Source organism: Anguilla rostrata, chromosome 7 (assembly GCF_018555375.3).
Source record: "Anguilla rostrata isolate EN2019 chromosome 7, ASM1855537v3, whole genome shotgun sequence".
Taxonomy (NCBI): domain Eukaryota; kingdom Metazoa; phylum Chordata; class Actinopteri; order Anguilliformes; family Anguillidae; genus Anguilla; species Anguilla rostrata.
The window spans coordinates 13,300,918-13,318,877 of NC_057939.1; the positions used below are offsets into that span (position 1 = coordinate 13,300,918).

Consider the following 17,960-nt stretch of genomic DNA (forward strand, 5'->3'; position numbering starts at 1 on the left):
GAACATGAATCATCTGCAAAAATAATCTCCCATCGATTTCACTGCTTGGTCTAATCAAACAGAAAATCCCTGGCTGGTTGCAAGGATTTGAAAAAGCACAATTGTGAATCCTTCAAGTTCATTAATCATAAAACAAATGTGATCCATTGAGACCAGAGCTCTCCTGATCAATACTCAATGATGTGTGTGGAGACAGTACATGCAAGTTTCCCCAGCTTCCAAATACTACCACTGGGATTATACATGGCATATAGAAACCAGTTTCACTGGAAAATTGGCAAAGAAATTGAAGGGTGTAATTCAATTTAAAAACAAATGTAAAACTTTTATTTACAGTTACAGAAATTTAGAGGCCACTTAAAAACACACTTGAAAAACAGACAGATCACTTAACTCGTTCTCTCAAGAGGCATTCGGCAGTGTGTGGGTATTCCAGTGTGAAGTATACAGCAGTGAGAGGATATTCCACAGTGTGAGGTATTCAGCAGTGCTAATTAGTAGTCAGGGCAGCCTGCACGCTTGCCCACACAGCAGAGAAAACCACTACTGGCTATGATTCTGCAGAACACACTGCTCACCGAATGAGTAGTTGGAGGATCATAATATAAAGGTATGGAGGTACAAGTAAAACATGCCTTGGTGCTTTAGGCTAGATGAAAATAACTCTCCCACAAACAGTGAGGCCACTCTTTAAAATGGGAGATGGACAAAATCTGCTTTGCACTAATGGTACACAAACAGTAAAGAAAACATAAATAAGCATCTGCTATGAGTTTATGCTTTTTATCCACAGAGCTTATCTGCCTTCTCCCACTCCACCCTCTCCCTCATTCCTGGCCTTAATCTCCACTGGACTCTGGAACTGGAACTGCTGTGTTCCAGTTCCAAGTATAAAGAGTCACAGAAAGGAAAGGACGCATTCATCAGCGTTCTGCAACACCGTGCTCACATTGCTACAGGTGGCTGTGACCTTGATTCTTTGTGGAAAGCTGGCATGTAGACACAAAACAGTCCCCTGCCAGAATGTGCAGTGCTGTGTCCAGGCATCGCCGTACCATGTTATGGGCTTCAGAGAAGCATAGGTCCCGTCAGGCTGAAAGAAGTCCGCATGCTACGGTCCGGTTCTGGTCAGTACCCTGGACAGCCGAAGCTCATGGACCTGGCAGCATTCCTCCCAACCACTCTGTTGCCCATTCTGGGAAGCGACCCGCCGTGAGCGGACTGCTGCACCAGAGCATGGAGGGGCTGCTGTGGGGACACAGCTGCCATACGGGCCTCCTTCAGCTCTCTGTGAGGGACACAGGGAGGTTCACCCGGCTGCATTCATTTACACACCAGCTTCACAGCAATGGCATCAGAAATCAGACATTCACCTTCAGATAGCCCGTGACAATGCAGTAGCAATGACAGCTGTTGGCAGCTGTATTGCGGTCATAGAACTCACATAATGGGTTCACCTCACCCAATCTGATCTTTGAAAGCAGCCATAGGGTAAACCAGTTCAGCACAGCAATGGAATATCAGTTTGAAAAATTAAAGGCTAGAATGAGCACTGGTAGAGCATTGGCAACCATTCTCCATCAGAGAGGTACTCACAGGACTTAGACAACACTGAGTGGTGTTTTATATTCCCAGTCTACATACCACTTCCATATTCTAAGAACACGAAAGTGCAGTTGTGTCATGTTTAATAACTATTCTTTTGACTTCTTTCAGCAAATATAATTCAAACAGCACCACCTGGTGGACAAAACTAAATATTTTCCACATTTCAATTCTAGTTTCCCCACAGCTCACTGGCCAGCACTTAAGGTATATTTGTGCTGCGTCTGACCATCACACCTTCTTTAACAAACATTTTACTTTTTAAGACTGCAATTGTCCTACACTATACGAGATGCAAGCAAAAACGCGCGCACACACACGCACGCACCTCTCCAACATGGCAGTCCTGAACCTCTCCACATTCAGCTCCTTGCGCAGCTGTGAAGCTATTTTCTGCGCACCTTCCCTGCGCAGGAGGGGATGTCTGCACAGCGCTGATGCAGAGGGGCGCAGGTTTGGCTCAGGACGCAGCAGCATCTAAGAGAACACAGAGCAATCACCATCTGAGACGGGCCAGACAATGTTACACCAATACAACTACCATCTCTGGGGGAAATCAGTTCTCTAATGAACCATTCACACTGCACTGCCTCCACTGAAGAGGAAATCACGTAAGGAGGAAACTGTATTATACCTTCCTTGTCACCATGCATTAATCTGGACACTCGTACACACCTGTGTGTTCATAAAGCACCTTGTGATCAAGTCATCACAGTCCTCATGCTGAATTGCTTTGGCCTCAAATGTGGAAACTCGAGCCCCGTACATTTCATGCACGTTACCTCCTGGGGCCCCATAGGCCCAAGTAAAGGAGGGAAGGGGGTACCTGGATGAGGCTTTGGAAAGCCGGTGAGAGCTCCTGGGACAGAACAGGCAGGTGGGCCTGGCGCAGCCTGTGCCACTCTTCTCCATTTGATGGCAGTGGGGGCGCCCCGGCCGCTAGCAGCAGTGTCAGGCCCAGGGCAAAGATGTCCGCTTTGGGCAGGTGAGTGTAGTCCTGCAGGACAGGGAGAGGAGAGAGCAGTGTAGGTCTGAGTGGGTGGGGTGAGACAAACTAAAATCCAACCGTCTTTACTGAAAAATGAAGTGCTGAGCAACAACAAAAGCCAGAAGACTACTGTGGCCCGCCAGGACCACGGTTGGCCATCCCTGTTCTAATACAAGCAGGACAAAGAGAGGAAATATGGCGTGTCACCTCACGCAGAACCTCAATGGCCAGGAAGCGACTGTCCCCTTCCTCCACCTGTGGGCTTCTGCTGGACGTCACATGACCGAGGTCACCTGCAGAACAGAAGGCTACAGCTGGAACACTCCAGTGCCACTGACCTCATCATTTGCCTAGACAATGTTGCAAACAACTCGTTAGCCATTTATTCAACAAACTAAAAATACCTTAAATCACAGCAGCAATGTATTTTTAAACGTGATCTTCCTGTATCTTCCAACAATAGATTATTCATAATATTCACTCATACCACGTTTTGCATAATGTTAGCTTTATGAAGTTGCTATTCACACATTAAAAGTGTGAAAATGACTTTTAAAAACAAAACCTCTGACAAAAACAGACAGCATTTGGAGTGGTAGTGAAACTGGGCTGATAAACACATAGGTTGTAGCTCTGATTCCCAGATGTATAAATGGGCTGTATGTAAGCTGTACAAGTTGCTATGGATAAGAACAAATGCCTAAAACGTAAATGTAAACTTCAGGACAATACCAATTTTATAAAGCACCCCTGTGGGTCGGATTCCATCTTCCTCTTCCTCACTCTCTCCCTCAGCAGCAGTGTTCGCAGGGAGCCGTTGACAGATGAATATGTTACCTGGACAACAATTTTGCAATTATTATGGAATATACAGCATAAATGTAGTGCAGAGACAACCAACAGCAGACAGAAAGACTACTCAGAAAATAAAATGTCTGAAAAGAAATCGTCTCACTGGGTTTGATGTCAAGGTGCACAAGCCCAGAGCTGTGGATGTACTTGAGGCCCATAGAGACTTGGAGCAGCAGGTCCATCAGCTCCAGCTCCAGGAACAGCGCCCCCTGCTTTTCCTTTTTTGCAATAGCATCATAAAGGCTCCCACCTGCGCAAAACAAAGTATGTATTAAGAGAAGTTTCAAAGTGAACCCACTTCAGTCCAAGTACCAGTTATCTCTCTCCAAGCCATGCACTTACATACATACACACATACTGTATGTACACACACTTTCAGGGTTCCCTTACCATCACAGTACTCGTTCTGGATGATCATGTGATCATCCTCAGCCCATGCAGAGTAGTAACGCACTACATGTGGGTGATGCCCTAGCACAGCATGGGCGTACACCTCCTTCAGGGCCAGCTGCCTTGGGAAAAAAATAAAAACACCACATCCCATCTTCAATTGGTTTTCACAGCAAAGCCCTTTTCAGTGCTTCCAAGGACTGATGAGGACTGTTGGTGATTGATCTGACAACTGCTCCATGCATACACAGCAATTACATTCTATGCTTTCAGCTTAACTACAGATATTCTGAACATACTTGCTCAGTTCACACTATTCAGGTGCACTAGTGATAGCACAACAGTAAAATGCTCCCACACATTGTTACCCTGCAATTCAGTCACAGACATTCATGAGGTTGTTCCCCATAATATATTAGTTTAAAGGAGGAAACCATTTGGCAAAGTCTGTCTTAATCCTATGTGGAGTAGTGAGCCTGTGATAGGTCTGAGCTGCAGAGGGGACTCACTCATTGGCTGAACCAGCAAGTGGGCGGCGAGAACGTTTGATGGCGTACAGACAGCCATCCAACCTTTTCACGCACTTGTACACAGCGCCAAACTCCCCTATGCCGATGCGACCCAGCTCCAGGAACTCGCTCTCATACCGCGACAACATGGAGGCCTGCACAGCCGGCCTCTGGAGTAGGAACAGGATGGACAGAGCACAGGAGAAGACAGAAAGGAGAGAGGACATGGGAAGCCAGTTTCACAGGCTTTGTATGACCTTCCCTCTCCAAATCAGTCGATGTGTCGTGAACATTCTGGAGCAAAATGGTTGTCAGGCATCAACCAGGTGGGTGAAGGACATTGGTGGCGGTTGAGGCGAGCGTGCCACAAACCCCCCCCACCCCACCCCCGTAAAGTGCTTTAGTTCATGAGATGAAAGGCACAACATAAAATCATTCCATTATTATCATTACCAATACGACAGTGTGTCAATAGGGAAGGAGGACAACAATGAGGGAAAGAGGGAGACCAGAGACAGGCAGTAAGTTAAAATTCTCACATGAAACACAAATAAAATTCCTCTACTCAGTCCTTTCCACAACTTAACAATGCACCTTTGATGGGAGAAATGTTTCATCGTCTTCATCTGATGAAGTTGGATCTTCCTTGTCCCTGAAAGAGAATTGAGAGAATTTTATCAGAATGTGCACAGGCTTTTCATTGGATACTCTTGGAGCCTTGTGATCTGGAGGTCAGGTGTGATCGGAATCATTTTTATTTCTGACTGGCAAGTACCTGAGTTGATCATCTTCATCACTTCCCCACCCTTTCCTCTTGAGCGTCTCACTGGCTCTGCGGAATGTGTTTGGAGTGAAGGGATTCACATTGACACAGGGCACAGGGCTATGTCGGGTGGGATCACTTGCCCTGGTGAAGTGCAGAGTCCTCTGACTACTGCATGGTTTGCTAACGGAGCTGGACAGGGAAGACTTGGAAAGCAGGCTCTGGTGGAGAAAAAAATAAACACATATCGGCTAGCGACACACAAAAAGTACACAAACACACTGATAACGGCCCATCTCAAGTCGTTACTGCACTTAAATAAGCGAACCCAAATTCGCCTCGCACCTTCGGTGTGCTGGGTGAATCACAGAGTCTGAGCTTTTTCCACGCGCAGCGTAAGGGAGTGGTAGGAAATATAGAGGGAGTCACGGAGCTCCGGGATCGATGACGCGGTATTTTGGGCGTCCTGCAAATTGATTCAGGGCTTCGGATGCTTCTGGTGCCCCAGTCGTCCAAACTGCTATCACTACCGTCCTCTCCGCAGCTCGAGAAATCCAACTGCTGCACCGTGCTGTCGCTTGCGCATTCCATCGCCACTGCTGTCAAGTTCACCCGTGGAAAAAACACATTAAGTGGATATAACGACACGATTTATCTGAAGTTAGAGCATTTAAGTCCAAACGTTTTTTATGATCAAAACAACTCAGAAACTTATGAAACGTGCTAAAATGAGATGATTCAGCACAAGATTCAAATTGTGCGTCGTTAAGAAGTAGCCTAAAACTAAAATATCTAATCTTGCACAAAATCAAAATACCTGTAGCTTTTCAAGAAAATACGTCTAACCCGACAGTAACAGTGGGTGTTCATGAGGTCCAAGCTAGCGTTAACCTTAAGCAACACTTAATGTGTTTCATTGTCGTTTGAATACGCTTAGTGATAGCCAAGTACAAATACACGTGGTTTAGTTTTAGAGTCACTCATTGATTAAGCATTCACGGAATGCTAGTTCAATCCTCCGGGCTGTAACTCAAACATGTGTAGACAAGCACATAAGCATAAATGTGCATCTTTTAAAAGCAATGAGCTACTCCTGTCGGTCATGACAACATTTACTCAGTTTTGTAACATTGATTCGAGCCAACCAGCAACTTACTTTCTGACGGTCTTTCACACGACCATTCTTGAGTTTCGCACTAGCTGAACTAATTTGCTCAGTGCAGATTTTCACAAAAAGCGCCTACTACTGTTATACCCGCCCATATATTCAGTGTTCCATTGGCCGCGTATCACCGATGTCAAAATACTGACAAGTACTACCACGTATCAAATTCGAAAACTGTTATCTTCCGTAAATTAATGAAAAGCATCGTCAGCAGTTTTTTTAGAATGGAGGAAATTACAGAGTAGGCCTAAAACATTGTCAATTTGCAGGACAAAACAAAATTCAAGCTAAACTAAGAAATGTTTCAAAACATCGATGATACCAGCGTACTAGATATCAAAATGTGAGTTTTTATGTTAGCATCGAAAATGCCAATGTATTTCATTCAATTCTAATTTGAGAGGAAAAAGAACCCTCTGATGTGTCACATAATGCTAATGAACGCACATGAGCGGAAGTAGTGCTTATCTGACGTCAGCAAAACACTGCCTGCCAACACCAAGCAGATTGGAGCTGCCGTATTTATTATCAGCGATCGGACTGGGTGTAATTGTGTGAATAATAACTGCAGTAGTTTTTGCAATTATTCAATGATTTTGTTTCGTTTACGTTGGTATTTAGCTGTCACAAACGAGTTGCTAATGCTTTCGCATTGAGGGTAGCTACGCGTTGTTTACCCACTGTGTCTACAGTGAGAACCTAGCTACGATGGTAGAGCAGTCGGACCGCGCTCCGCTGCTCGACTGGGAAGAGCTTCCCCCAGCAGGACCGACCGCTGCATTTCCGTCGCCAGAAAAAGAGAATGCTTCCGAACCAAGCCCAGCAAACCCCCGTGCACTGGGAAGCACGGCTCCTGGGACGGGATGGAGCACGAGTCCAGGAGGTGCTGCGAATGTAGCAGCTGTTGTCAGTGGGGACACAAGTTTCACCGGTGCTGTTGTGCACACAGGGCCAGGATGGGATGCACAGAATCCCAAGGGAGACCTTGCGTTTCCCGACTGGGAGGGAGTCTCTACGAAAGATCACAGGGCGGCGGAATGGGAGGAAAAGGACCAAATTGTTGCTGTTTTCGTGGTGACATTTGATACAAGATCGGGTGAGTAGCAAGCTAGCCTGCAATTGATAAGGATTCAAATGATAAAGCAGCCCAGATACTGAATTTTCTTTTGATTATCAACAGCAAGTGTCATACCAAGGTTTGTAAACCTCCCTGTTTACACTAGGTATAAAAAATAACGCTATAGCCTCGCTTAAAGTTTCTACTAAAGAGCAGCCACATTTCCACTTTTCAATAGCAAAACATAGAAGAATGAAGTAACACACCATATTAACGTGGCCAAATATCCACATTAAAACAAACTGCTGCCTACTGTTAACAGTCGTTTTAAGATAGAAAGTCTTTCAGTGTTGATGATTCATTATTGGAGAGTGTTTCACCTTTTTCGTGGGGGTGGGGAGATCAAACGGACAACAAAAACCAAAAACCCATGATGAATACTTGTGGATACTAAAACTTCTCCTAGATCAGCGGATCCCCATGAAACCCTGAACTCTCGCTAATCTTGCATTCAGCCCGAACGGTTTGGCAACACAACTAGCTCTTCTGCATGCATAGTTCAAGGAACATTATAAATGCGTTGGACACAATGAGAAAGTAGATCATAGGTGGGTGTTCTGCGTCCAATTACCTGTCATTCCTGTGGCATTGTCAGTTTGTGTCATTGAATTCTAAATCACTTGTTCTGACCTTGAACTGAATGGCAGGCTTAAAATGGCCAGTATTAAATCTGCCTGTCTGAAATGGCACTGCACACCTCTTGTTCCAAGGAGTTGTCTGTATGTGTGCATGAGGGATATAGGTAGTGTGTTTCCTCAGGATGTCAAGTGACTCACAGACGTCACAAGACTCGTTCCCTGATAACGGATCTCCAGGGAACTGGAACTGCAAGGCTGGGGTCATTAATATTTAACAGGAGAGAGAGCAGTCTGTTTAGGAGTGCTTCAGCTTTAAAATATTTATCTATGCCTAGGTCAGTTACGGTGGTGTCTAACTCACTGAGACAAGCTCAAATTTGAGGTTTTTGTTTCATTTGGGTTTCTCCCATAAGCCATAATCAAATTGAATTTGAGGGACCATGACATTATGATTTTCTCTTTTCTATAGCAAGTCATGTCATGTTTAATAAGGATGCACCATTGTCTGAACCCTCAGATATATTGTTAGACTTGACATCTTTCAGGCTGGTGACACCATTCTGAGTATACATATTTGTAATACAACATAAAGCCAATTTCAATAAAGGCCTATTGCCTTTATTCCTTATGTGAGATGGCACTGTCACACATCTACTCACAGTTCCTTTTTCACTGTGTGTAGATGTAAGTTTCTGTTGAAGCAAATATTTCCTCCCACTTCTGAAAGAAATTGTCCTTAAGGTGGGCAAGGTTCTGTGTGCTAAACAAGCAGCTAAGGACAGACAGCCCCTCTCTGTCTGTTACCTACCACTTTCAGCTACCTCTCTCCATTACCTACCGCTTTCAGCTAATAAAATACCCTTTTCATGGATCTCTCCGGGACAGTAGTTGTGTCAGTCAGTCAGTGAAAGCAATATATGCTGTCTATGTTTGCATTCTTTCTTAACCACAAACTTCCCTTTTCCCTGAACGGACACGCGTGAGAGTAACAGTGCCCAAGAGAATGGTGGAAGAGATTCAGAGATGGGGATAGTTTTTTTTTTTACATAGTGACTTCTATTGGAAGGGTGACATTGATCCTCTGTGCAATGTTGGAAGCAGAAACGATTGCGTTAGGCATGAACTGATAATAATGAGTCGGTTTGTGATGGACAGGTAACATGGTGGAGTGGTGTCTGCCTCAGGATATCAATCTGGATGGGGTGGAGTTCAAGTCCATGGCCAGCGGCTCTCACAGGATCACCAGCGACTTCATGTAAGCGTCTCACTTTCCTCCTGCATGGTAACCAGCAGTAACTGTGTTGGGCCTCGTGATGTGCACCTGTTAATTTTCTGTCCCACCCCTCCCCCACTTCCCAGATATTTCCGTAAAGGGTGCTACTTTGGGCTGGCGTGTTTCGCCAACATGCCTGTGGAGAGTGAGCTGGAGAGAGGGGCACGCATGAAGTCTGTGGGCATCCTGTCCCCTTCCTACACCCTGCTGTATCGTTACATGCACTTCCTGGAGAACCAGGTCAGGTGAGTGCTCCTCCCCACCCAAGTTGACTTAACCTTGTCTCTCTCTCTTTCTCTCTCTCTCTCTCTCTCTCTTCTTAATTTCTAAATCTCTCTCTATCATCTTTGTTTCTATCTCCCTTTCTCCCTGCTTCCTCCTCATCTTTCTTCTCTTTTTGTAATTTATTAATCTATAATACATGATACTTTTAGAGTCACTGGGGTCACTGAATACCAGTTAGATTCAGTCTGCGGCAGTTATTCTAGAGCTGATTCCACTCCCATGCAGTTTGAATGTTTAAACATTAGCTTATCTCCCCAGTGGCAATTCCTAGAGCAATGAGTCAACTAACTTGTTATTCTAAGTAAAGATATGCGCTGAGGAGGGTGCTTTTCTCAGGTTACAAGGAAATGTCTGTAGTGCTTCAGACAGAGGCAGTGTTTCACTGCAGCCAGCCTTTCTCAATGTCTGGTACATAAAGATTTTCGGCGCTGAGTCAACATTGCAATATTGACCTCCAGACGCCCAAATGGGCCAGTATTGACTTGCAGGGAATGTTAGAGTACCTAATTAGCACACATCTTGGGATTAACATATTGTAATCGTGGTAAACTCTTCCAGGTTGCGGATTAATCTCTGTTCTGTCTGTGATGTAGTGGCTCATTGCAGTGACCCTGCCAGCATGCCTAAATGACACACTGGTCAGTGTTTGTTTATTGTGATATCCCGTGGTAATGCCCTATGCTGGGTGACCTATTGAATGTGTCTCAATGCAGGCACCAGCTGCAGTGTCCAGGGCAATACTCTCCCCTGGAGGCCTTCTATGAGGACAAGAAGGCCCTGTTGCCCCCCGCGGGGAATGGCCTGATCACCACCTGCCCGACGAGTGCCTGGGGGGCCACGCTGAATCGCTGCATGCACCCCGAGATGAAGGTGGGATATGTTTGCTTGCGCCACGCTGTGATCGCAAATCAGATCTTTTATTACTGGTTATTCTTCAGTGGAAACGTCTGCAATTCAGCAGGTCTTCTCAAAACGTTTTCAAAAACGGCCAGTATTGAGCGATGATGATGATGATGATGATTATGATATGTATGTCCTCCCTGTCTCCCTCCGTGAACCTCCTGTAGATCACCCATCCGGCTGGCTGCATGTCCCAGTTCATCCGTTTTTTTGGGGAGCAGATCATGGTCCTCTGGAAGTTCGCCCTGCTGCGGAGGCGTATCCTCATCTTCTCCCCTCCGCCCATCGGAGTGGTCTGCTACAGGGGTGTGTGGGAGTGGGGGTGGCGATGGGTTCTCTGTCACTCAGGCACACGTTTCTCGGTGCTAGGGCCACAGCTTTGAACTACGAGAGAGAGATGTGTGCTTTTTACCGTTGCAATTGACTGCAAGTCCAGACATACTTGGAATGTATTGATTTTCGGTAGTCAATGCTATGACATGTTGAGAGTCTATAAAAAGCAAACCTTTATTTGGCAAGCCATGCCGTTTATATAAAGAAAGACTTGGCCCATTGGTTGGAAACAGTTGCATATACTTACAGTTGAAAAGGTACTCTGTGTAATCAGACGCTCTTCAACTCATTTGGTTTTGGCTATATCAGATTTGTGTAAATTGTTCTGACGTCATGCAATATCCTGTACTGGTCTTGTGCTGAGTCACTGAAGAAAGAGAGGTCAGTGTGCCTACTTAGTAAACATTAAATCAGAATGCTGTAAGTTCCAAGGATATTTTTGGTGTGTACTGCCAGAGGCAATAGAACATTGGCTCTTTGATTGGCTCTTTTATGTTCATTGTAAATGTGATCATACATTAGCTTAACATCGTTAGCATGTTCAGAACTGTGCGTCCCAACTGTGCACTCTTTGTACTCATGTGTGGCGTGTACTACATTTGCTTTATGTCCTCCACAGTATACTGCTGCTGTTGCCTAGCCAACGTGTCCCTGCCCGGGGTGGGCGTGGCAGTGCCCGAGTTCCGACCCTTCTTCTACATCAACGTGGCTGACATCACCACCCTGGAGACGGAGCTGTCTTATGTGGCCTGTGAGTTCAGGCTCGGTCCCAGGCCTCACGTGGAATTCCCACCCATGAGCTTTCAGTACATTGTTTCATTCTGGAAAATGAGGTGTGAATTAACTGAGTATGTGGGTGTGTTTCTGTATGTGTATGTAGGTACCACAGAGAAGATCTTTGAGGAGAAAAAAGAGCTGTACGATGTTTACGTGGATAACCAGAACGTGAGGACACACAGAGAGAGCCTGCAGGCAATGCTTCGCATCAACAGTGCTGACCGGGAGAAGTACAGGAAACTCAGTGAGCAGAGGTATTGGACTGCCAAACAAGAAATGTCTTTTTTTTTTTTTTTTAGGATTTCTGTCTTCTATTTATATTTGAAATCTTTTTCTATTACTTTTTTAAATAAGAAAAAAATGATTGACAATGAGGTAAGACAGTTTGACTAATTTCAAGATTTTCCAATGGGGTGGGACAGTTTCAATTGACAAGCAAAAAGTAACTGTAAATCAAGCTAATATTTTCTGCTTGAGAGAAAAATAAAGTTTTTATAAGTCTCATTATAAGACTAAAACACTTGACAAGTCTTGTTTTGAAGCGTAGGCTGCCTTTGCTCAGTAAAATTTACAATGATGATGATGGCGGCATTGTTGCTGCTGGTTATGATGATATATTTAAATTTTTAAATATATGATAACAAATAGTCTGGAAGGACAACTGAGAGTTCAGTTATTTAGCATAGGGAAGGTGGGGAGGGAAGCAAGGGAGTACAATCAGCTGTAGTGGGGATGACTCAAGTGTTTGATAGCCAGGGCCTTATTCATTAAACAATTGTGATATGTGCTTCTATTTGTTTAAAATGATAATAATAATAATAATAATAATTCTCAACCTATTTCATATTAGATTCACCAAACATGCATAACCCACAGATCTGCTTATCATTTTGTGTGAACCGGCAAATCGCACCTGATTGTAAATTATAAGCACGTACACATGTTCTGTAGTTAACATTTTAAAAAACCACCCTCACATCACTTGCTGCCCCTGTCAATGTTATAACCTCTCTGCGGAATACAGTTTCTCTGAGAAAAGTAGAAGGGGGAATTTCCCCAGTCATAAATCACTACTGCTGTCAATAGTGCTCCCTGCAGAGATTAATTCTGGGAGAAGTCCACACTTGTAGGTGGATGCAAGAAAAGACGAGTGCGATACTACCAGAGGATTCTAGAATAAACCGCATTTTTGTGTCTGGCATTATCTCAGACTGTGACAGTGACCGCCCCATATATATAATTTACATGTAACATGTTTCCTATTGTGACTAATTTCCCTTAATACTGAAGACTGAACACTTAATACTGAAGTTTTTAGATTCGTTTGGGTTGATGCCTATTCAACAGAGAAGTGCATTCATGGCTGCCACATAATGAAGGGTTTACTTGATTCATGTGCTTATAAATTCATCATGGTGTTCTGAATGGTTTTATTGATAGCATGAACATCCAGGGGACGCAGATTATCATCATGCCGCTAATATGAACACATTTTAATGTCTTTCTGTCCCTTGTTTACAGAGTACTAATTTCAGCTCAGCACCAGGGAACAAATCATTTTTAATGACTCTGGTTTTCACATTGTTATTCATATTTCACGTTTCTGTTCTGTTGCGTTTACTAATGCTCAGTCTGTCGTGCAAATGTGCATTTCCTCTTTTGTGCTTTTAGGAGCAATCTTATTTATTGGTTCTTGTGTAATTTCATATGCATGTTAATAAAACTAACACTTACTATACTTACCTATTCTTTAGATAATTCCCATAATGACCGCAGTGACTGAAGCTCTGTTTTAATAGCCTTGTCTGAAAGTGGGCTCCTCCTACAGCACTGTGTCTCCATAACGACTTATTTACTTTGTCCAGAGGCAAGAGTGCCCCCTACTGGTTCAGCAGCCCTATTTACAACAACAACTTATTTTACCCAGCATTTTTCCATCCAAGTCTAGTCCCTCTTTTTTGGCTGTTTGGCTAAAGAAAACTACAGGGTAGTATGGCTGATAGCTTGATGATGCCGTTGCTAATGTGTAATAACAATGAAAAAATAGTTTTGGCTGATGGTGGTGAGATGATGCTGACCTAAGTGATTTTGGTCTCTTCAGGCAGATGCTTCTCTACTCTCAGGAGGTGGATGGAGACTGCACCTCCAGCGAAGAGGACCTCTTTATCCTGTGAGTATACAGTGTTCAGGAGTAGAATAACTCTATCTAGCTGCTGGGTGGCTCATTCGGTTAAGGCACCACATTGTAGTGCATGGATGAGCCTCACAGCCTCGGATTTAATCCGGACTGTGCCAGTGATGGCTGTGGCCGGCAGCTCCATAGGTTGACATGTAATTGGTGATTGCATCGCCCAGGGTACTGAGGAGGACTCAGTCCGTTAGGAGTTCACGTCTCATTGCTCCCTAGCGACCCCCGCGGGTCGATTGGGAGCCTGTGTTCTACATGCTAAAGTTGTATATGAAAGGTTGTCCTGTGACTCTGTGAACTTGGCTGTGGGCCCAACACGGGTCACCTGACACTTCTGCTGTCTCTATCATCTCGGCAGGTTTTTCATGGAGCAGAACAACCGCATCTTTCAGACTCTGTCTGAGGTGGCGGGGAGTGCGGACCCCACCCTGACCACGGACCACGTGAGGGCCATGGGGCTGGACCCCCAGGGTGACCGCGGCTTCCTGGTGGACCTGCTGGAGCTGTACGGCATCGATGCCATGCTGGTCATCGACAATCCCTGCTGCCCCTAAAGACACCTCCCCTGTTTCCTGCCCCTTTGGTCTGAACACACTGCCCCTTGCCACTACCCCAGGGTTGGGAGATTACTCCTCCTCCACCTCATGCCTGTATGGCATCTGTCCTGCTGAACAGCCGTGAACCTGCCCTTTGACCCGCCTCTGGAAATACTCTGGTTCCTTTGTGCTGTGTGGGTCCTGCATTCTGTGTCCAAACATTGTTATCCATGTATTATTCCTGTCTCAGTCATTTTGGTTGGTTGGTCGGTCTGCCCGTCAATCTTGTTCGTAGGTCCCTCCTTTCTCCCTCAGTGGCAGAATGTACTTCCACCTGGGGCATGACATTACGGAAGTGTTTTCATTGGCTCTCTTCACCTCGCTTTAACTGAAACATCCCGGAATGAGGAAAAGCAAAGGAACAACAGAGGAAATGGTTTTTTTGTACTTTAATGTGCCTCTTCCACCTGCTTTCTTCAGTAAGGACGGAATACTGTCTCTATCTCCAGTACTTTTTTCTGGAGAATTGATTTTGTAAACCAGTAAGCCTGTGGACTGAGTGGCAGGACACTTTCTGTAGAATTGTTGGAAGAAGACTCCAGTCATGGGTTCTCCAACAGTTGTGTTCAGTTTAATCCTTTTCAGCAGGTACTCATCTTCTATGGGTCTGTATTTCATTGGGAGGAAAAGGGAAGGACAGAATTTGTCATTTGCGCTGTGACTGTCTGGCATTTCATTTTCCCTACAGTATTTCGCTAATTGTACTGCTGCTGTATTTGGAGCCTTCGCTGATGAAGCAAACAGAGTGAATCAATAACGTGTGCATTACCAGCAATAGCAGACCATCCGTTAATGTGATTTCTTTCTTTTACCTCTTTTCATTCAGTCATAGAGAAAGAATCTTTCATTAATTATTTTTTAGGAGCGTAGTAGAACTTTTCCAATGAGTGTGGATCAGTAGCGTATCACACACTGTCCAGATACCAGGACTGGCCACAAGTGGACAGCAAGGGTCCAGTTTAAAATAAGCACAGAGAGAGTCGCCTTCATAGAGATGGCTTTGTTTGAAAAGGAATGGAATGCCGAGGTTCTCAGGTTTTGAGGGTGTCGCACGCAATCCATTTCAAATCTGTTACTAGACTTGAACAAACGCAAGCTCTGCTGTCCTGCTCTGTGGAGGAGAGGCTCTATAAGTGTCTGTTTTACTTGAGAAATGGACACATTTACATGTAGAGTGAGCATTGGGGTTTGCAAGGAAGGGAGGCTGCCTTTTTCCAGAAGTCTGGTTTCTGATGAGGGATCTGGATCAGAACCATGAAAGAGTCTGTGTGCGTGCATGAGTGTGTGCGTGTGCACGTTTTAATTGTAAAAATAAATATTAATGATGGCAAACTGTAAGCCTATGACAGCATTCCAAGTGAGGGTGGTTGTTGATGAAATGAGACCTCTCTTGCTATGCCTTTGCTTGTAATAACCTTTCTCTTTTTTGATTGTTGGATATTTATTTAACAGAAAGAGGGAAAATAAATTCACAAATTTATGTATTTATCTAAATGCTTACCTTCACGGAAGAAGGAAGTGATAGCAATGGTTGGATTTAATATTAAATAATTTTGTTTTTACTTGAGGGATATACCCAATGGCCTCTGTCTCATTGTCTGTTGGTCTGTCAGTTAGGGATAATTATTAACTGCTCAGTTGGTTTGATTTTCTTCTTGTTGATTTTTGGAATAATAACTCTCAAGTGTTTTTGCAGTACAGGTTCACTGCATTGTAGAAAATGCTATTTCCAGTTTATTTTTATTAATTACAAAAGGAACTGATCTTAATCTGTGGATGTGATTCCCTATTACGGCCTACTTAATGATTGCTCCACCTCCACAAATAAATATAGAACATACTGTACTTTTATTTAAATTTCTGAGCTTGTGAAAATACTGTTGTATTGTATTTCTATTGCAAATGGCCTAATGCTCTGCCAGCAGATGTGTTTAAACGAGCAGATGGACTCAACTGGCACTCTCCACAAGGGGAAAGGATGACCATACAGTGTGCTGTGTGTTTAGCCAGGACTTCTCGTCCAGCAGCACATTTTTATTTTATTTAAATGAGCTGGACTGGTTTGTAAATTGGACGTGATAAAAATGACAAAAACAGTTATGCAGCTTGATGTCAGATATAAGCCCAGTTTGTGTTTTCCCGCATGCAAAAAAAAAAAAAGCTGTTTCCCTCTGCTCACTGTAACAAAGGCTTCTTTGTGCACTAGGCACTTGTTCCAGTGATGTCAGTCCCGCAGGCTAGAGAGGGGATTAACCCCCTCCAGTGTAGACAGAACCCATCTGTTTGTGCTGAGGATCTCTCAACCTCTCTGACTGGGGTGGGGGGGGGGTGGGGGGGGAGGGGGGGGGGTTTCAGACCTGGGAGAGGAGCTCATGCCAGACCTGGAGGCCAAGCTGGTGAGACTGTATGTATTATGCTCTGTATATAGGTCAACAAAGTATTTTTTCTATTTATAAGATTTATGTTGACTGCACTATTGGCTATTAAAAACATTAAATGAAATGCAGCAGAGAGAAAATATTGTCATCCCAGAAGTGTTTTGTTTTTTTGTTTTTTTTCCAAAATGAGTACGGAGAAGGCAATGTCAGCTCCTGTAACAAGACTACAAATCCAGGGTGGGACACATACAGATGAACCTGGGATTTTGAAATTACCCAGGTAGCCCTGAACACTTCCCCTTGCAGCTCCACTTTACTCTCAGATATTGCCCCATTAACCTTTTTTTGGCCCTCTACTCACTGAGCTTCACTATTCTACTACCTAGCCCAGCCACAACAGTAATTTACTTAACATGGAAAGGGACTGTTGTAATGTACATATTTTATTTTATTGGTGTAATTTTATTGGTGTAATATACCTTGTATATGGCAGCTTAGTGAATGTTATAAATCGAGTCCACATACAGTGACGTCATGATTCTGTGATGGCAACATGAAGAGCCAGGTATCTGTCATTACATGTTTGTTACCTAAAGTTCCTCCTGGGAAAAATAAAGTTATTCTATTCTATTCTTTGAAATTCCATTTTAATTTACAGTAGAAGTTTTTGTAAGGCACGGTTTTTCAAACAATACAAGTGTGATTTGACATGTAAATACATTTATTACTCTTTTTAGCAGAGCTGGTATATATTTGAGGCAAGTGCCCCCAGTTTAATATATCTGCAGCAATTGCACCCTGAAATATGAATTTTGTTGAATACTGAACAGTAACATTTGCTCTGAGTGGTACAGTAGTAGAAAACATATTGTAAAATATCAATTTCAAACAAAAATATTAATTTATACTCTACAACACAAACATGGAGTTGTTTTTCTTCCAGAAGTGATAGAGAGATATTTTGTTGGAAGATAGGTCTACTCCCTCCATCTTCTTCCTTTCCTTCATAGCCTTGGTGCTTATCCAGTTCCTCAGTATTCTCACAGGCATCAGTTTAGATTTGTGCACACAGACATATAACTGACTTCAAAAACGTGGATGATCAAACAGTTGTGTGTGCATTTTATAATCTTGTTACTTCTCCCTCTTCATAGTGCCAATTTTGCTGTCCTATACACCACAGCAGTACACCATAAAAAGACAACCTCAATGTTTCCTGGCTGTCTTTTATCAAACATCTGATTCAATCTGGCCTCTTTGGTT

General features: G+C 43.8%; 2 protein-coding genes across 3 annotated transcripts; one reads left to right on the forward strand and one right to left on the reverse strand.

Annotated features, from left to right (window-relative positions):
* Positions 1-299: 299 nt before the first annotated feature.
* On the reverse strand, positions 300-6,642 carry wee2 (WEE2 oocyte meiosis inhibiting kinase). Of its 2 annotated transcripts, none has more exons than XM_064342907.1 (12): positions 6,264-6,642; positions 5,453-5,706; positions 5,120-5,328; positions 4,939-4,996; positions 4,345-4,514; positions 3,836-3,957; positions 3,549-3,695; positions 3,326-3,430; positions 2,801-2,886; positions 2,432-2,602; positions 1,934-2,082; positions 300-1,288 (listed from the first exon to the last, which is right to left on the reverse strand). In XM_064342907.1, exons 2-12 carry the CDS (start codon positions 5,696-5,698, stop codon positions 1,129-1,131), a joined length of 1,623 nt encoding a protein of 540 aa, XP_064198977.1. In that variant the 5' UTR covers positions 5,699-5,706; positions 6,264-6,642; the 3' UTR covers positions 300-1,128. The 2 variants fall into 2 exon arrangements, with proteins under 2 accessions (XP_064198977.1, XP_064198979.1); XM_064342909.1 differs by lacking the exon at positions 6,264-6,642 and adding an exon at positions 5,925-6,081.
* Positions 6,643-6,793: 151 nt separating this feature from the next.
* On the forward strand, positions 6,794-17,327 carry dennd11 (DENN domain containing 11). The gene is made up of 9 exons (XM_064342915.1): positions 6,794-7,368; positions 9,123-9,222; positions 9,327-9,485; positions 10,239-10,395; positions 10,593-10,731; positions 11,378-11,509; positions 11,639-11,789; positions 13,637-13,705; positions 14,082-17,327. The coding sequence occupies exons 1-9, from the start codon at positions 6,981-6,983 to the stop codon at positions 14,275-14,277; spliced, it is 1,491 nt and encodes a 496-aa protein (XP_064198985.1). The 5' UTR covers positions 6,794-6,980; the 3' UTR covers positions 14,278-17,327.
* Positions 17,328-17,960: the final 633 nt, after the last annotated feature.